Below are 20,354 nucleotides of genomic sequence, written 5' to 3'. Positions count from 1 at the left end.
TGCTTCGTAGCAACAAAAAGTTCGAATGGGATGATAAGTGCGAGTCTGCTTTCCAAGAACTCAAGCACTACCTAGCTACTCCCCCTGTCCTAGCAAAGCCCGATCAGGGCGAAACTCTATATTTGTACATTGCTGTCTCCAGTTCGGCGGTCAGTGGCGTACTAATCAAGGAGGACAGAGGAGAACAACACCCAATCTTCTATGTGAGTAAAAGCTTAGACGGAGCCGAGCTCCGATATCCTACGTTGGAAAAACTCGCTTACGCTGTAGTTATTTCAGCCCGGAAGCTTCGGCCGTATTTTCAATCCCACACTGTTGAAGTCTTAACCAACCAACCCCTGCGAACCATCCTCCACAGCCCTAGTCAATCGGGCCGCCTGGCAAAGTGGGCAGTGGAACTCAGCGAGTACGACATCGAATATAAAAACCGCACTTGTGCAAAATCTCAGGTGCTCGCTGATTTCTTGATCGAACTCCCCCCCGAGCTAGAGTTCGGCTGTCCGCGAGAGGAGAAGTGGACACTGCACGTTGACGGCGCATCCTCTCGACACGGCTCCGGGATCGGCATTCACCTCGTCTCTCCAACGGGTGAAGTACTCGAACAATCGTTCCGGCTCGCCTTTCCCGCCTCCAACAATGAGGCCGAGTACGAAGCCCTAATCGCCGGAATGCGATTGGCAATTGGAATAGGTGTGAAAAAGATACAAGTCTTCTGTGACTCACAGCTGGTAACTCACCAGTTTAGCGGCGATTACGAGGCGAAGAACGACCGCATGGATGCCTACCTCCGAGTTGTCCAAGATATGTCCAACAATTTTGAGACATTCGAGCTGAACAAAATTCCCCGAAGTGAAAACGCACCGGCCGACGCTCTGGCCGTCCTCGCATCCACCTCCGATCCCGACTTACGCCGAGTAATCCCTGTCGAGAGCATCGATCGACCAAGCATCAATCTCCTCGCGCACGCCGAGCCCAACATCCAAGATAAGAAAAAGAAACAACAGCTCATCGAACACGAGGCTTTCAGCGATCAAGTCTCGAAAAAGCAAAGAACAGAGGACAGCGACCCCATACTCACGCTATTCGTCATCGAACCACCGGCAAATGTGCCACCTGTGGAGTGCACGGCCGAGCAGGGATCCGCAACCAACGAAGAAGGACGAACCTCGTCGTCTCAGGAACAATCGTCACCATCTCACGAACGAGCGTCATCATCGCACGCCCAACCCAATCCTGAACTTCACGAGCGACCACACAATTGGCAAGAAGAAATCCGTTGTTTTATCGCAGACGGTATTGTCCCTTCAGACAAGTGGGAGGCCTGGCGCCTTCGAACTCGCTGCGCGCATTACACACTTCTCGATGGCAACATCTTCCGTTGGACAGCATCTGGTACACTTTTGACTTGCGTCGGTCCCGAAAAAATCAACGATGTAATGAAAGAGGTTCATGAAGGTTCCGGCGGTAATCACTCAGGAGGTCGCGCGCTCGCACAACGCATACGCAACAATGGTCATTATTGGCCAACAATGAACGACGACTGCGATAAGTTCGTCGCTAGATGCGAGAAATGCCAGCGCCACCCACCGATCATCCACGCGCCAACCGAACTGTTGAGAACGACCTCTCCACCATATCCTTTTATGCGATGGGCAATGGATATCGGTGGACCTCTCCCTGCGTCCCGTCAAAAGAAATACATTCTCATTATGACGGATTATTTCACCAAATGGGTAAAAGGCGAAGCCTACGCAAAAATCGGAACAAACGAAGTCCAGAAATTTGTGTGGAAGAACATCATCAGCAGGCACGGAATTCCGTATGAGATCGTCACCGACAACGGCGCGCAATTCACTTCGCTCCAATTCGAAGGTTTTTGCGCGAAGTGGAGAATCCGTTTGAGCAAGTCGACCCCCCGCTACCCACAAGGCAACGGACAGGCCGAAGCGACCAATAAGACCATCATTGAGGGACTAAAGAAACGACTCGAAGATAAGAAAGGTCTCTGGGCCGACGAGCTCGATGGCGTTCTATGGTCGCACCGAACTTCCCCGCGCCGATCAACAGGAAGGTCACCGTTCTCCCTTGCGCATGGAATGGAAGCCCTCGCACCAGAGGAAATCGGCGTACCTACCTTACGACGCTCAATGCTCGTGCACGATCCTACTCTCAATGCTAAGATGATGCTCGATACCCTCGACACCCTCGAAGAAGAACGCGACAAGGCTCTTCTTCGAATTCAGAACTATTAACAGCAAGCCGCTAAATATTACAACAAGAAGGTGAAGCCACGCCATTTTGACGAAGGCGACCTCGTCCTCCGAAAAGTCTTCGAGAACACGGCCGAGCTCAACGCAGGAAAAATGGGCGCTCATTGGGAAGGCCCTTACCTGATTTCCAAGGTCGTCACTCCCGGCGTCTACCAGCTGCCAATCCCTCGCTCATGGACGGCACACCAATCCCTCGCTCATGGAATTCCGGCAACCTTAAACGCTATTACCATTAGAACTCGCTCTCAAAAAAAAAAAAAAAAAAAAAAAAAAAAAAAAAAGAACGCTCGTACTACGGAGCTCTCCCTTTGAAATACGAACTACGAATGGCTTGATCCCTTTTCTAAGGGTACGTAGGCAGCCCGTCACACGGCACAGCTATACCAAAAAATTAAAAACAAAAGTTTCAACCTATCAAAACACATGAGCTCTCTCGAACGAGTCCGTCTCTGCGAGATGTCCAGCTCTTACATCGACCCTCTGGCCAAGGGAACGATTTAAAACGCGTTCCTCATGGATGCAGCAGTGAAATAATCTGCATAAATAAGCCGACCCAGATCGCATTCAGCTAGCAGGCGGTTAAGTTTGTATAAGCCAAGTTCTTACTTGCACTCTCTTACCGACCTCGTGGCACACACAGGGTAAGCCGGACACCAGAGCCGCACCTAAAAGGTACGACGAGCTCATCTCAACTACCACCCTAAACATTTGGTACTCGAAACACGTAATAGGATAAGCCAGGAGACGTCTTGCACCGTAAAATACAACTCGATACCAAAGATAGGAAAAACACAAAACATTCTTATTCCATAAACATTCTTATTCCGGAAAAACACAAAAGACAGGGCAACGAAAACCAAACACGAAAAGCCACATTCGGCACACAAAAACTAACAAAACGAACCAAGTCTCAAAGTGCAAACTTAGTCTTCAAATCCCAGATCGGCATCGGAGGGTTTATCAAACTCGAGCTCGCAAATCTTCACATGCCAGACCTGGCACTCCCTCCGCAGACTTTCCAGCGTGTCCATCGGAACATTCGCACCCCTAGCAGCCATCTCCTCGAGATACGAGCGAATCCCCTCAGCACGGTTGCTTTCAACGAAAAAATGGTCCGTGCATTCTAACTGGATAATATAACGACGCAATATGTCGACCCGAGTCCGGCATGCATCGAGCTCGGGCCGACCTTCAAAGGGCCTGCTTCCAATAGGATCGAGATCGCCCGGTTCAAGGACGGGAATCTCCACCTCAGCCATTGACTCCTCACGACGAGAGCGCTCCTCTAACAAACGATCCCACCTCCATTTCGGGACCAAAAATCCCTCGTCGATCATAGTTTCAAGATATGCGATAACTCCGTCAACACGATGAAACCAGAAATGACGCTCGAACTTTCGACGCGTAGCGAGAATGTAAGCTCTCAACCTCTGGATCCGAGCTCGATAAAACTCCGTCTCGGAACGAACTACGTCGTCGGACCTCACGGAGAGCCGCTCTCGCGCCCTCCTCAGCCACGCCGACCTCGTTGTCACAGGCATATTACCGATCTCAACTACCCTTCAAAAGGAGAGATTTATCCTTAAAACAAAAAAGGAGGATGATGAGAAATGGGCAACTTGAAGGCCAATTTATAGAACAAATAGTGCAATTTTCGAGGCAAAGCAATCAATACCGCAATTCTCGAAAAACACACCCATAGAACGATGGACACATATCATAAAACCAGCAGACAACACATAAAGCAATTCCAATCATAATGGACATACATCGCCTAAACGGCCCAACATCCGTTACAAACGGGAATAGGTTCTAATAAAACAACAAGATAAAAGCGAGTCACTGCTCGGCAGCAACCTGAGCGTCCGATCACGGGAACCTCTGCCGCCTGAAGGTTCGTAGGAACGATCGCAGTCTCTGGGAGAGCCTCGAGGTCGCTGTCCAGAACGTCGGCGATATCGAAACCAAGAACCTTGTCCTCCCACATCTTCGCATCGGCCTCCAAGCCGAGCAAAGTCTTCGACGGAACGATCGTACCTCTCTTCGCCAACTCCTGAAGATAATCATAGGTGCCGCTCACCTTGCTCAAGGTCAGAAGAGACCCCTGCGCCGCTCTGTTGTCAAGAATATGCTTCCTCATCCTCTCAATACGAGACCTGTAGCCAGCAACCTCGACATCGATGCCATGCCGCTCCGCTTGCAGCTGCTGCAACTGCGCCTTCTGAAACGCGTGATCAACCTCGAACTGCTCGAGACGAGAGCGGGAAGCGTCAAGAGAAGCCTTGAGATCGGCTACTTGCTTCCTGAAACCGGCATTTTGCTTCGTGAGAACAGCCGATCTCCTCGATGGTTCAGAAGTACGAGAATCAGCAAGTTGCTTTTCCAGCTCGGCAATGCGACGCTCGTACGAGATGACCATGCGGTTCACGCCACCACCATCCTGAAATGCAAGGAATAAAGAATTAAGGTAATAGTTGAGAAAATTCATTCAAGAACATAAAGACAAATGCCAACCTGGAAATGTTTCCGAGCCCACGATCTATACAGCTCGGGATCGTAGAGAGAACCCACAGAGGGGAGCGGGTCAAAGGAGCCGCGAACCTTGCTAGCAAGCTCACCACAAGCAGCAGCGTTGTTGATGAACAACTCATCCTTCGTCTTGTAAGAAAAGGAGAACGAATCATCAATCTCAGTGGTGTCGCGTGGAATACCATCCCTCCTAGATCTCTTGGACGATTCGGGCTCGGGAACAACCACCTCACCATGAGAAGCCCTCTTCCTCGATGGAGTAGGACGTCCAGAATCAGCGACAACGATCGCTAGAGCATCAAAAGCCTCACCACGTGACTTCTGCCCACGCGGAGCGACAGTAGGAACCTTGGCAGCCCTTTTGTCGGAACGGGTGGCGCCAACCTCCGCCGACCTCAGATCTCCTGCAACTCGCGGATCGGCACCTCCACCCGGTGACGGGTCAACAACTTCAGTGTCTGTAGCACGCAGAGAAGACCCAACTTCAACGACCTTCTTGAACTGATCGGCGTATCGAGGAAGACGAGTGTTAACTTTTCCCATCCCTAAGCGCGGTAGACCTAAAAGGGAAAACAAAAGTATAACAATCCAATAACCATTAAGGAGAGCAACAATCGATACAACAGAATGAAGAGGAAACTCACGAGATCTCTGAGTAATCGAAGGCCAATGAAGCGCCCCTAGCGTTCGGATCTGTCTGAGGTTATCGAAAAAACCAGGAGGATGAGCGCGCAAACGAACGACAGGCTCTGAAAACACCAACAAAAATAAGGAAAAGGTCAGGAACCAGCCAAATGACAATCAGACAAGTATGAGTAAGAAACTATGAAGCTACCGGGAAACATATTCCACTCGGTAGCACAAAACACATCAAGATCGTCGAACGAAATCTCATCCCGCTTGATAAAGAAAAAATAACGCTGCCAACGACGAATCTTTTTCTCAGCCCCGACGATTATCTGATGACCCGATCTGGCACTGGTGTAGAAGTATCCCGGACTACCTCTAACTTTCGTGAACTTGGTGGCTTCCTCCAGAAAATGCACGTCAACCTCTATACCACAGTTGGTACCAAGCATCGCCAAACCGACCGTGTTACGAATACCTCCCACAGAAAGCTGAGAAATGGCAATCCTTCGCCTCGCACAATAACGTATCAAAAATTCCGGCAAAAGGAACCAAAGACCGCATTCGGTGAAGTAATGCTCAAAAAGCGCGATGAACCCGGAAAACCAGTCCCTCGGGCATCTTACACCACCGCGCCATCTCGGCGATACTATCCGATGTGCACAACGAAGGACCGTGATCGGCCGGACCAACTGAAAGATTGGCAGCAATCGACGCAGCACTGAGACCCAAGACAGCCGAACGAGGACCAGTACCCTCAGTCGGGACAACATCCATAAGACTCCCACCAGAACCGCTGTCGCTATCCTCGCTGAACTCGAGAATATCAGCGAAATTGTAGTCTTTGGCCAAACTGTCAAGATCTCCACACTCTGCTCCAATGTCGACACCAACGTCATCAAAAACATCTTTATAAGCCCCGTACTCCTTGGAGAAAGCGCGTTGGATTCCTGCAAGAGTCTTGCCACGCGTGCATACAGAAACTGGTGGTCTTGACGCGGGCCAATCTTCAATCCCCGATATTTGGCCGACCACAGCTCTCGGCCGCTCTCTCCCGAAAGTCGAATTCAATGTGATCTCCCCCGATCGATCCAATATCGCGAGTGTCGGATTTGCTCGAATCACGCTGACCTCCCAATATCTCCGTGTTTCGGCGCCCTCCCATCATAAGATCTGGGTCGCCATCGTCGGAATCAAACTCGTGGGAGATATCAACAAAACAGGAATCAGGTCGACCAACACCCTCAACTATGCCGACCTCAGCATCGTCCGGAGTGCCGATCCGAGCATCGGTCTCGGCGATGCCGACCTCAGCATCGTCCGGAGTGCCGACCTCCGTGTCGCCGCGCAAGCTTTTTCCTCGAGGTCCGCCGATCTCACTATCGACGATACGCCGCCCTCCGACGACCAAGCTGCCGACCTCGCTCAAATCACTCTCAGTGCCGCAAAAATTACCAAATCCACGGAGCAAATGCAGATCGATGCCTCGATCCATGCCGCGACCAATCATCTCCATCTCCAAACCGCCGACTTCGCGATCGGAGGAACCAAAGATCGATGCCGATCTCCGAGATTTCCGCTCAATGCCGAGCTCGATATCCACCACAGTTGAGGTCGCCCCAAGAGGAGCGGCATCAGCCTCGCGAACGCCCTTGTTGGCACCGACGACCGCCGATCTCCGAGACGTCCGCTCAATGCCAAGCCCGACATCCACCTCAGTTGAGATCGCCCCAAAGGGAGCGGCATCGTCCTCGCGAACGCCTTCTTTGGCACCAACGACCGCCGATCTCCGAGACGTCCGCTCAATGCCGAGCCCGACATCCACCTCAGTTGAGATCGCCCCAAAGGGAGCGGCATCGACCTCGCGAACGCCTTCGTTGGCACCAACGACCGCTGATCTCCGAGACATCCGCTCAATGCCGAGCCCGACATCCACCTCAGTCGAGGTCGCCGCAAGAGGAGCGGCATTAGCCTCGCGAACGCCCTTGCTGGCACCGACGACCGCCGATCTCCGAGACGTCCGCTCAATGCCGAGCCCGACATCCGCCTCAGTTGAGATCGCCCCAAAGGGAGCGGCGTCGACCTCGCGAACGCCTCCGTTGGCACCAACGACCGCCGATCTCCTAGATTTCATCGGACCGCCGCCCAACATCGACCTTGGCTCCAAATGCCGACCTCTCTCTCTAGCGCCGGCAACCCTACCGCCGAGATCGCCATCCATCGATCTAGTATGGACGTCGATAACCGTCCGTTCTCGGAGATCGGCAACCAAGGGAAGACCATCTCGGCCGACCATCGGAGGCTTCGTATAAAGGATCGGACGGCGGAAGCTTTGAGAGAGAGCAAACAAAAGAAAAATAGAGAGAGAAAGAAGTAAAAGCATAAAAATAAAAGCATAGAGAGAGAAAGTTACCTTTTATGGAGAGAAGGAAGTGAAGAAAAAGGAGGAAATGGGAAGACATAAATAAGTAAATAAAACGGAAATTTAACTGCCATAATCCATCACCTCGATCCGCGATACTCTCCGTTTCCGGAAATCCATCGAATACCGCGCTCAAAGGAAGGACCGTCGGATATTCACGGTGTCTCTCGAAAGACGAGCCTGGCATTTACAAAAAGAGCTACTACAGCAATTTCTTCCCTAAAGGCAAACCGAGACAATCTGTGCCGAGCAGGCATATTACGAACGATTTAAGTATGCCCGCCGATCGCAGAAAGACTGCCACTCTCCGGACTAAGGGGGGGACTATTGTTGGATATGGGCTACGCCCAATATGCCACTCGGCCCAACGACACTCATTAGTTGCATTCTCGGCCCAGCGAGATTGGAAGCAAGTCATTAATTCCCGCAGAAGGGCAATCTCGGGAATTCGTGGAGGAAGCCCTAAACTCTCCTAGGTCAACAGTCTCCTATAAAAGGAGAGGGCATTTATTGGGATCATCATCCTGACCCGCGGACAATACCCACAGAGCAACACTTTGCATCGAAAACTGTTATTATCTTTCGTATAATTCGTCTTGTTTTCAGTTCGTCATTTTAAACTTACTAGTTCGCCTGTGAACTAACAAGCTCTAATTCGACTTGTTTAAGTGACGATCTCACGTTTTCCCCGATTAATAAAGAACTTGCTCGCTCTTTCCCACTAAATCTTATTTGTTTAAACTGTGTAATTCCCCGGTACAAACAACTACTACTACTGGTTCTTGTTTAATCCACTTGCTTATACTACAGTAATGCTTTATAAACATATGACTTGGTGATTTAAGAAATGATAACCTTGTCAGGGCAAGATCCATCCACTTGCAGCAAACAAATGGCATTAGGACAGAGTCAATGAATCCTTTTTAAAATATTAGATTGTTAATCACTAATACATCACTCAACAAGCTTATAAAAACACCTTTTGTCAAGTCAAATATCTGTTTGGTGTGTTCTTATTGGAGATTCTCTTGCTTCCCTTGATTAATCTCAATCTTCATAATTATCCAAATGGATATGCAACTTTCAGTTCCACAAAATAATTATATCATACAAAACTTGTCAATACATACCAATTTTTCTGAATAAATCAACATAGTTCCGAGTTTGTCCTGATTTTTTTCTGAACAAGTCAAAATTGGTTCAGTTCTATTCAAATGACCCCAAATTAGTAAAACTCTTGTCTTTCAAGTGAAGAGAAGAAAGTGTGTCCCTATATATAAAGATGTGTGTTTGACATTTACTCCCCAGATAAGAAAGGCAACTTGGTTATAACTTATAAAAATTAAACTAATGTTAATGGTTAAAGGTGGAATTGGTTGAGGTTATGTCCGTTGGGTTGTCTCTGTTTTATAAGGTTTGAATTTTTCATAAAAAGAGAAGAAGTAAGCAGTAGTAACTTGCATGAACACAGAAGAAGTCAGCTATATTCTGATTCTATTCCTCCAATCCAAAGGGAGGAGGAGACTTGAAAAAGCCGTTAATTGTCTTTTAACCGCGTCCACCGCTCATTTATCACATTTAAATATGGCAACTAGGCGTTAGTGATAGTTCCATTTAGTTTTTTTTTGTTTTAACTTGTTGTTGCTTGAACTTCCATATATAGTGCTCATTCTTTATGTTGTATTCTCATTCTCTAAGCTTATGACTTTTTCTCAGCATTTTCAAGGTCATCACTAGGCAAAACAAATTTTGATCTGTTACTGGAACATATTAGAACAGAAGATGAAAGAGATGATGGGTGTAGTTGGATTCATTCTAGTGTTGTCTTCTTGTTTCTTGTCTTTGCTGGATGCCCAACAGATCACTCATCCGACTGATGGTACGGTTCTCTATATTTCTCTGAGCAGCGTCTATGTGTGACAGTGATAACTGATAAGTGATGCTAATGAGGGTTTTTGATATTGTTGTTGTTGCAGTTAGTGCTCTGCAGTATGTTCACCGTAAACTGAAGGACCCTATGAATCATCTTCAAGACTGGACAAAGACGGATCCATGCGCTTCTAATTGGACCGGTGTCCTCTGCATCTCTGATCCTTCTGATGGCTTTCTTCATGTTAAAGAGTTGTACGTTTGGACTTGTAAACTTTCTTCTATTGTTTTAAAATCCAAAACAAAACCTTAGGGATGTCATATAAATGGTCTGTTCAAATGATGCAGGCGGTTGCTAAACATGAACCTCACCGGACAACTGGCACCTGAACTCGGCTTGCTATCAAATCTTACCATATTGTAAGTCCTGTGTTTTCGTCTGAGCTCTGGTTTTGCAATAAAACTATCTATTACAACGTCTCCTTTATTTATTTCCTCATCACAGGAACTTTATGTGGAACGATCTCACCGGTCAGGTTCCACCAGAACTAGGAAACTTGACTCATCTCATCTTCTTGTAAGTAGTCTTGTTCATTGTTTCATCTAACATTTCTCCTTCATGTACGCATCATTTGAACAGCTTTATCTTCTAATCTTTTTGCAGGCTACTAAGTGGGAATCAATTGACAGGACCTTTGCCTCAAGAACTCGGTTCTCTTTCCAATCTCTTAATTCTTCAGATAGACTACAATGAAATTAGTGGAGAACTTCCAACCTCCTTGGCAAATCTGAAAAAACTGAAGCATTTGTGAGAGATCTCCATCTCTCCTACTTATCTTCTCTGTTCTTTCTTCAAATCCTTCTGACATCCCTTTTGCTTTCTTTGACAGTCACATGAACAACAACTCAATCACGGGTCAGATTCCGCCCGAGTACTCTTCCTTAACCGATGTTTTGCACTTGTAAGTTTCTTGGTTACATTTAAATTTGTTTATATCTTATAAAAATCTGATCATCAGGGCTTTGTTGTGTGGCTCAGCTTAATGGACAATAACAATCTAACCGGAAATCTTCCACCGGAGCTCTCTCAGATGCCAAGCTTAAGAATTCTGTAAGCACATTTAACTTCTTATTGAAGATAACTAAATTTTCTCCACATTCAAACTAAATTTGCTTCTTCATTTACAGACAATTGGATGGTAACAACTTTGATGACACTGAGATACCATCTTCTTACGGATCGATACCACATCTTGTCAAACTGTAAGAAACAGAACTTAGTAAAATACTTTTTTTTCTTTCCCTTGTTGCGTACTGATTTTGTTGGCCACAACATAACACAGGAGTCTCAGAAACTGCAAATTAAAAGGACCAATTCCTGATTTGAGCCAATCTCCGTTTCTCTATTACTTGTGAGTTACTTCAACAAGAAGAAACCATTAGCAATCCATATTAAAATAGTCTCTGAGGCTTTTTTTTTTTTACTATTGATGCTTCAGAGATATTTCCTCCAACAAACTCACAGGAGAAATTCCCAAGAACAAGTTCTCTGCAAACATTACAACTATGTAAGTGACCAAGCCAAGAAATGGAATGATACAGTGTTGTTGACAAACTTGAACTGAACTTGTTTATTGTATGCAGTAACCTATACAACAATATGCTCAACGGATCCATCCCTACAAACTTTTCAGGCCTTCCTCGGTTACAAAGACTGTAATAAGACCCTCTTTTGCTCTTCTCATTTCTTAGTTTGAAGGAAGAGAACAAAAACAAAGACAAGAGTTTTGATTTTTAAAATTTTCAGGCAAGTGCAGGACAACAACTTGAGCGGGGAGATTCCTGTGATATGGGAGGATAGGAGCTTTAACACAACGGAGAAACTTACCTTGTAAGACACGTCATGTTTACAAAACAGAGGAGGACAATGTTTTTCAAACAAGACTAAGTTTATTGATTTTGATTGGAACAACTTGCAGGGACTTGAGGAACAACAAGTTTTCAAATGTGTCAAGCGTTCTTTTAAACCCTCCTTCGAATGTCACAGTCAAGTAAAGATTATGTTTTAGTAAAAACAATAACCTAAACAAATGTTTAAAGATGTGAATAGAGAAATGAGAGTACTCTGTTTTTGATGAGCAGGCTTTACGGAAACCCAGTTTGTACAAATGTAAATGGAGGAAAGCTAGCTGATCTATGCGGCATCTCAACGGTAGAAGTGGAATCTCCTGGGACGTCTTCTTCGGAGGAGAACACAACTAATGGAGACTCAGACTGCAAACGCCAGTCGTGTCCCTTAAGTGAAAACTACGATTACGTGATTGGTGCTCCAGTTGCGTGTTTCTGCGCTGCACCACTTGGCATTGCACTTCGGCTTAGGAGTCCAAGTTTCTCTGACTTTAGACCTTACAGAGTCTCCTACATGCTCGATGTGGCCTCCCCAAACAATCTCGGGATAAATCCTTATCAGATATCTATTGACTCATTCTCATGGCAATCGGGTCCAAGGCTAGCCATGAGCATGAAGATTTATCCTGAGTACAGTGAATTAAACAGTAAATTCAACACTACTGAGGTTCAACGTATTGTAGACTTCTTTGCAACTTTTACTTTGGATACTGATGATTCTCTCGGCCCCTACGAGATTATTAATATCGACACTGGTGCATACAAAGACGGTAATACTAATACACATATCTTATACTCGTCATTGTGAAATCTAAAGCGTATGTATTTATTTTACTTTTGCATGTTGTAGTTACTATCAAATTCCCGAAACAATCGGGAACGAGCAAAGGCGGCAAAATTGGAATCGTTTTAGGAGCAATTGCTTTCTTCCTTGTATTGTCCTCTCTAGCTTTGATCTTCTTTATTAGAAGAAGCAAACAGAAGAGAAAAACTAAGGAAGTTGACATGGAACGAGAACATCACAGTAAGTGAAACCTGAGTCAGTCTCTCTGTTTTGAGCTTTTTTCCTAAACGAATGGCTAATGCTTTTCTCCTTGACCTAGTTCCCAAATCTCCAATGAACATGGAGAGTGTGAAGGGTTACAATTTCGCGGAACTTGATTCAGCAACAAGCAGTTTCAGTGATCTTTCTCAGATTGGCAGAGGAGGCTATGGGAAGGTCTACAAAGGCCATTTACCAGGTGGACTAGTTGTAGCGGTCAAACGTGCAGAGCAAGGTTCTCTGCAAGGTCAACAAGAGTTCTTCACAGAGATCGAGTTGCTCTCCCGTCTACATCACCGAAACCTTGTTTCTTTGCTTGGCTACTGCGATCAGAAAAAAGAACAGGTGAGTCTCTTCTTAACATTTACAAATTTTGCAAGATAGTCTGTGTTGATTTGTTATGTCTAATTTTCAGATGTTGGTATATGAGTACATGCCCAACGGTTCTCTTCAAGACGCACTCTCTGGTAAGTTCCATCCTTCTCTTGTATATATAAAAGAGTAGTGGGATGGTCTTTGATAGATGAATGTGTCAAACTGCAGCGAGGTTCAGACAGCCACTGAGTTTTGGGCTGAGACTGGGAATAGCACTCGGGTCTGCGAGGGGGATTCTGTATCTACACACAGAAGCTGACCCACCAATCATTCACCGAGACATTAAACCAAGCAACATTCTTTTAGACAGCAAGCTTAACCCTAAAGTTGCAGACTTTGGGATCTCAAAGCTCATAGCACTAGATGGTGGTGGAGTGCAAAGGGATCACGTAACTACCATTGTCAAAGGCACCCCTGTATGTTTTTGTTCCACCAAAATCCTCTGTTTTTTAATCTCTTAAGGAAGGAGACTAATTCTTGAAACCTAATACATACAGGGATATGTGGATCCAGAATATTACTTGAGCCACAGGCTAACGGAGAAGAGTGACGTATACAGCCTCGGCATTGTCTTTTTGGAAATCCTAACGGGAATGCGTCCCATCTCACACGGAAGAAACATCGTCCGGGAGGTGAATGAAGCGTGCGAAGCTGGGATGATGATGTCAGTGATAGACGGCAGCATGGGGCAGTACTCGGAGGAATGTGTGAAGAGATTCATGGAACTTGCCATCAGATGTTGTCAGGACAACCCAGAAGCGCGTCCGACGATGCTGGAAATCGTGAGGGAGCTGGAGAACCTCTACGGGATGCTTCCAAAAGAAGATAAGCCATTTTCAAGCCCTTCAGTTCAATCCTCTGCTTCAGGAATGTCAGGCTTTGCTGCTGCTTCCACAAGAGGCAGTTATACTAACTTCTATGACTTCACAGCTAACCAGCTCGTCAGTGGCGTCATTCCCTCCATCGCACCGCGCTGATCATATTGTTAAATCAAATGTGTGCAGTTTCTTTTGGATTTGCTTCCATACATAAAGTTCAAAGACAAATCTCAGTAGTGAAGTTTTTTATTTTACTGTAGTTTACATAAATAAGTCATCATACAAACAAGCATTATACAAGCGAGACTTGTATATAGCATCATGATTTGAGGATACCTACTCCATCTATTAGGCTTTTATTAGCAGACCATATGCAGCTTCCAAATGTGGCTAAGAGAACATTTCAACCTCTGGCTTTCAATCTTCAAGAACACTGTAGAACTTTTGGTCTTTGAACGGTTTTGAGGTTACCATCAAACTACCCCTAGTGTACACCCTTGCCTTGCAAAGCATGTCCACTAACATGGTAGTAACTTTTAAATTTACCCTATTGTACATTCTTTTAAAACTTTTATTTTTCTTTTGAATATAATTTAACATTAAATTTAAAAAAAACATGGTAGTAATTTTTCATAACTATCGCCTGAAAATAAAATAATATCAACGGCCGAGATATAGATTACAGACTTGAAAAAAAAAAAAGCTTGAATCATTATATTTGATAATCTAATTAAATTCTATAATGAAATTAGATATAAAATATAACTTGAAACATTACTACTTGAACAAGTAAATATTCTGTTTCACAAAGAGTGTTATTTTGACATATTTCACACATATTAATAAAATACTGAATTATACATATATGCTCCTATTAAATAAGTGGTTAATAATTTAATTAGCTTTAGACTAAGGATAAAATTAGAAAATTTAGTACTCCTTCTGTTCCATAAAAAGTGTCATTTTGACACAATTCACACAAATTAAGAAAAACTAAAACCTATTTAATAAGTGACTAATGGCTTAAATTCAATGAAATTGAGTTTTTAGTTAAGAGGTAAATTAGAAAATTTAGTGTTAAAAACATATTGGAATTGAAAGTGACAGTTTTAGTGAAACAAGGAAAAATAACAAAAGAAATATAAAAAATGCATTGAAAATGTAAAATGACATTCTTTATAAAACAACAAAAAAATCTAGAATGACATTCTTTGTGAAACCCAAAAATAAAACATCTTGTAGTAGTGGTTGGAGTATTTAATTCCCATATTGATTGATGATATAAAACCACAATTTATTAAATAACTACGTGATAGATCGAAAACAGGGAAAATAGCTTTTAGTAAACCAAGCATTATATTGATGATGCAATTAGGATGGTCTCCAAACGTAGTAGTTGCTTGAACCTGAGGGCCTGGCTAAAACCCTAACTTGACTTCATCGCATTCATAGCTCATCACACCTTTCTTACTATTCAATCTACAATCCGTAAGAAACAGCCACGATCTAAACCACACTTCATTCCTTTCCTTGATAGCCTCCATAATCTCTTTCCCAGCCGCACCGCTCAATTCTTCTCGAGTAGCAAACCGCTGAAAGCCTGAAACCTTGAGTAGATGAGGCATGTCTAGTTTAAGTTTGTTGTAACTATCTCAATCATACATAAGATTCCAAAATCAGTAACAAAGACTATCAAATGGTTTCTTTCGAATAAATAAAAAATAAACTTGCAAATAATCAACCGTACCTTTGCATGGAGGAAGTAACAAGATTGAAATTTTTGTAAAGGAAAGAATACAAAAAAAAAGTAAAATTTTATACAACAAGAAAAATATACAATTTATAGATATCTTAGAATATTTTTATATAAATATATGTGTATCCTCACGAGATCCAATTTTTAATAATTAAGATCAATAACATTGAAAGCTTTCGAAAACTCTTACCCCAGAGCTTATCGTTCTTCTCTTTTTCTAGGGCTCAATTTACCGTTTTTCGTAACCCTAGCTATGGATAGAGCATGGGGTTCAAAGCCTGGTAGCGGAGGTGCAGCCTCCCGCCAGAACGAGGCTATAGATCGCCGTGAGCGTCTCCGTCGTCTTGCTCTTGAAACCATATACCTTGCGAATGATCCTTATTTCCTTAAAAACCACCTTGGAACCTACGAGTGTATACTATGTGCAACGTTGCATAACAACGAAGGAAACTACTTGGCACATACTCAAGGCAAGAGGCATCAGATAAGCTTGGCAAAGAGAGCTGCCTGGGAGGCTAAGGATGCTCCAGCTAAGCCGCAACCGCTACCACATAAGAGCAAAGTCTCAGTTCGCAAAACAGTTAAAATCGGTAAACCAGGGTATCGTGTTACAAAGCAGTACGATCCTGAGCTGAAGCAAAGATGTATTCTGTTCCAGATTGAATATCCTGAGATAGACGACAACATAAAGCCAAGACATCGTTTCATGTCATCTTATGAGCAGAAAGTTCAACCTTACGACAAGAGATATCAATACCTTTTGTTTGCAGCTGAGCCATATGAAACCATATCTTTCAAGGTTTTCTCTCACTGGGATCAAGACTCCAAGATGTTTACTTTGCAGGTGTGTTTTAAGCCGCCCAACAAGCCTCAATTCACTGTTGGAGCAAACGGACTTCCACCACCTCAAATGGCTAATGGTCTTTGGCCAATCCCGCCTCCACCACCACCTCCAGTGGCTAATGGGTTTTGGTTTATCCCGCCGCCTCCACCACCAGCTAACATGTGAAAGTGAAACTTGCAACATAAGAATTTAAACACTGACACTACTCTAGTTACGGTTTATATATTTAAAAGATTGCGCTCTTTGACTAATCAACTGTTTGGACATTGATTCTTAACTCTCTTGATATGAGAGATTTCTTTTATGGGTTTTACAGTTTTCTTTTCTTTGAACCAATTATTTTGTTTTACCCTTGTTGAGTTTTCTATATGCTAAAGACACTACTTTTTGTTTTTTTTCCGTTGGTTAATACAATTTTTCTTTCTTTCTGCAGAGATATTTTGTTGGAATTGGGCAAAGGTTAAGACCCTTTCGGAGATAAAGCCTGTAAGGGTTGATAGCCTTTCGGAAACAAAGCCCGAACAAACGAATACAAACACCATACTAACTTAATAATTTTGGTCATAAGTTGTTGCATTGTAAAAGAAAATTTAGAATTTATTTAAACCATTTAACCGCACATTTGATGAAAAGTTCGCAGCTTTGCCATTGAGTAGCCACACTCACCGGGGATTAGGCCACGCTCAAGCTGCACCCAATAAGGAGGCCAGAGCGGAAAACTAGAAACAACGGTGTTTTGTGTGAAATATTATCTTGCGGACCAAGTTTACCTCCAATACTTTGTCAGTATCATCGTCTATGATGACTGAGACCACGAGGTAATGTCATATCCAATTCAATTGATTCTGATCACATTTGAGTTCAGTATCATTTTTTCAGAGTATATATATGGTATAATTTGTATTCGTTTGTCACGAAGCCTTAGATTAGTACTCTGCTTTTCCCATTGCTATGTTTCTTTGTTCGTATTATATAGAATATGGGGCTAGCATGGGAACTTGTTTGAGAAATGAAGTGAACTCTCAAGATAAAATTGAAGAGAAAAATGGGAAGCCGTTATGGAACTACATTTTTGTTGTATACACCAAAAACTAGATTTTTGCACAATTTCAAACTGTTCACCAAAAACACTATTCAAGCTCCTCATCAGTAAGGTTCAACCAATCAAACTCATTATCTGGCAGCTCTTTGACCATTTCATCCACTCCTCTCTCAACAATCACGTTGATTCTCCACAACACAATCTTACTTTCCCATTTCATGCCTTTGATTGTATACAGTCTCCAAAGCAGACCCTTAACCAATAAGTACTCGCTTGTACCATACCATCGCAATTGTTTCTTCACAATACTTTCCACATCTCTGAAAGCTCTCCTCACAAGCCCAACTTCCATTTTTGTTTCTACAAGCTCTCTCACTGAATCTATCATCTTATGTGCAATCTCCTTAACGGATTTAACGTGACTTGAGACCTCTATCAAGTGAATTGCTGCAAAGAAGGCACCCGTAAACGCCAAAACCCAACAACTGTTATCTACAAATAACTCTGTTGGTGGGTTTAGCCTTGTGGTTATCTCTGGGAGAAGAACTTCAATCACAGGAACCACAAACTCCTCATCTTCAAGCGGCATTGTTAAACACTGGAAGATATAAACCGCTCTCTGAAACTCTGTTTTACTCGATGCTATATAATTGCGTAAAGCGTACCATGTGACATCTTGGTGTTTGAACAACTCATACGCAACGTGACTCACCACCTCACCTAAGACTTTAAACATACTGTCTGTGATTCCTTGTTGCCGAAGGCAAGAGATAAGCAACGGCTGGATTTGTCTCATCACTAAAAAGTCTATTTGCATTTTCTTTGAAGTGTGATCAGAGAGTAAGACATTGACCCTTCTGATTGCTATCTCTCTGGACCTATCTTTAAGTTCACTTGACGCAAAGATCTCTAAGACTTCTAGTAAAGATAAATCTTTCAAATGATCATACCAATCACGGTCAAATTCTGCTCCATGATCTTGAATTCTCTGAGCTTGTTTTGTCAACAACTTTTTGATCTTGCTCACGATCTCCTTGGTCTGTGTTCCTACTTCTCTGGCATTTCCTATCTCTGTCACGAACGTCGACACAAAGTGGCATTGATCTTTAGTGTACTCATACAGACTCATGTCTCTTGAGAGGAACCTTTCGAAATCTTCAAGCCCTCGTACCAAAAACTTTTCCTGTCCAATCTCCACTATCATTTTTGCTGATTGCAGAACATTCACAAGCTGAGATCTCATTATATTCTTAATCACGTCCCGTTTCATACCTGTACTGAAAAACTGAATCCCCAATTTAACAAGAGTCTGTAAAGCCAAGCTCCAATTTTCAACTACACTTTCCTCAGGATCAACCAAAACCTCCTTAGCTTTATCTAACATAATCTTCAGAAACTTCTTGATGAACTCCTCGTAGACTGGTGGCAAATCGAGGGAGACGTGAAACGCCTTGACAGGTTCTTTATTTGCAAGCAAGAAGATACAATCACCGAGCTCGTCCCATTCGTCTTTATGCAAGTCCATGACATTGTAAGCTACACAAGACACGATTCTTCTAAGGATCTTGATGTCAGATTCTTTGGTTTCTTGCCTTGTCAAACACGGAATCAAAACCCTTTTGATTTCATAAAGAGAGTCGAGAGAGAGTTTAAACTCGCGGTTTCTCAAATCAGTGAGAATCAAGGAGAGTTGATAGATTGATCGGAATCTGGTGACGCCATTGGGAGAAGATTGAAAGACCTTAAGAAGCTTGAGGGCTAAGCAATCTGGGAAATTAGCGACACAGAAATCGTACAGAGCTCGCGCTGTTTGATATTGTTTGGATTCCTTACGCAGAAAGAGTTGATTCACAACAATCGCTACGTCTTTGTGGCTTGGACTCACAAGAATCTCCCTCGCTTTCAACCTAAGATTCAAAGATTCTGACATTTCGTCTCCGTCGACCGTAGTCTTAGAATCTTGTTCTCTGGTAAATGGAAGTGTACAAACAGAGTTTTCTAATTATGAAACTGAATATAAACCAGACTAAACCGATCACCAAGTTACCTATTTTATTTCATTGCCATTGAGCGAGGAAAGATCTTACTTATTAGTGACTAATTTTAATTATTATAAGTTGGACTGGGAAATTGGTGGGATGAGCCAGGCCCGTGCAGTAGTGCAAGGCATGGGCGACTCGTGAAAGCCCAGATAGCAAGCTATCATAATGGGCTTTCACCCTAAAAAAATAGAGTTAATATCGTATGGGCCGATGATCCATATATCAGATACTAAACTGATAAGAACAGATACTACACTTGATCTTAGCCAAAAGGCCGAGAAAGGTATGATTTGTTCAGTCGCGTGGCTATGGTATTTATATTACTTCTCTTGTCTTCCACTTTTACGTTGTAACCGATGTGGGACATTGGGATGAGTTAAAAACTTAAACCAACACAAAACAAACGCTCTTCCTCTGTGTACGTGTATCTTCTTTGTCGGTTTCACTGGAGGCTGAGGCTCTCTCAATATTCTCTGTGATGATGCGGTTCCAAGACACTAAACAAAATTCTCTGTTATATTGCCATCATGGAGGAACTCTTTATCTGAGTCATCCATGGATTCCTCATCCTCCGTAGGTTCCAAGACAGTAAACAGGTGGAAGCATTGACAATGAGATTTCATTAATACAATACAATGAGGAGCTATAGATAGGTGTTTCAGATGTTGTGTTTACTTTTGTGGGAGTGGAGACAGAGGCCAAAGCTGAGCTTGTTATCTATTACATTGGAGGAAGAAATTTCAGTGAAAGGAACAGCCACTGGACTTAAGACAGAGGCCGAGTGTAGAACTTGTTCTGATATTTACAAGT

The 20,354-nt window shown here is 43.6% G+C and overlaps 2 protein-coding genes, 1 non-coding gene and 1 pseudogene across 4 annotated transcripts; 2 read left to right on the top strand and 2 right to left on the bottom strand.

Moving 5' to 3' along the window:
• Positions 1–9,534: 9,534 nt before the first annotated feature.
• Positions 9,535–14,230, top strand: LOC104724107 (putative LRR receptor-like serine/threonine-protein kinase At5g37450). 2 transcript variants are annotated; one of them, XM_019232375.2, is made up of 19 exons: positions 9,535–9,727; positions 9,825–9,972; positions 10,066–10,137; positions 10,223–10,294; positions 10,382–10,525; positions 10,608–10,679; positions 10,757–10,828; positions 10,906–10,980; positions 11,061–11,129; positions 11,217–11,285; positions 11,362–11,433; positions 11,525–11,608; positions 11,697–11,768; positions 11,860–12,395; positions 12,476–12,649; positions 12,729–13,012; positions 13,083–13,134; positions 13,211–13,458; positions 13,540–14,230. In XM_019232375.2, exons 1-19 carry the CDS (start codon positions 9,631–9,633, stop codon positions 14,017–14,019), a joined length of 2,892 nt encoding a protein of 963 aa, XP_019087920.1. In that variant the 5' UTR covers positions 9,535–9,630; the 3' UTR covers positions 14,020–14,230. The 2 variants fall into 2 exon arrangements, with proteins under 2 accessions (XP_019087920.1, XP_087327759.1); XM_087471633.1 differs by lacking the exons at positions 12,476–12,649; positions 12,729–13,012; positions 13,083–13,134; positions 13,211–13,458 and having other exon boundaries at positions 9,537–9,727; positions 11,860–12,272; positions 14,095–14,230.
• A 1,429-nt stretch (positions 14,231–15,659) lies between these two features.
• Positions 15,660–19,757, bottom strand: LOC104724106 (uncharacterized). The gene is made up of 3 exons (XM_010442552.3): positions 17,127–19,757; positions 16,374–16,614; positions 15,660–16,284 (listed from the first exon to the last, which is right to left on the bottom strand). The coding sequence occupies exon 1, from the start codon at positions 19,430–19,432 to the stop codon at positions 17,591–17,593; it is 1,842 nt and encodes a 613-aa protein (XP_010440854.2). The 5' UTR covers positions 19,433–19,757; the 3' UTR covers positions 15,660–16,284; positions 16,374–16,614; positions 17,127–17,590.
• Positions 15,870–16,625, top strand: LOC104728243 (uncharacterized; annotated as a pseudogene).
• Positions 19,636–19,831, bottom strand: LOC147934396 (U2 spliceosomal RNA). The gene has a single exon (XR_015573240.1). It is a non-coding gene; the product is annotated as a U2 spliceosomal RNA (small nuclear RNA).
• Between the last annotated feature and the right edge of the window lie 523 nt (positions 19,832–20,354).

Source organism: Camelina sativa, chromosome 11 (assembly GCF_030686135.1).
Source record: "Camelina sativa cultivar CO46 ecotype springtype chromosome 11, ASM3068613v1".
Taxonomy (NCBI): Eukaryota; Viridiplantae; Streptophyta; class Magnoliopsida; order Brassicales; family Brassicaceae; genus Camelina; species Camelina sativa.
Note: the sequence above shows the minus strand (reverse complement) of the source record. Positions and strands in the feature narration are given on the sequence as shown.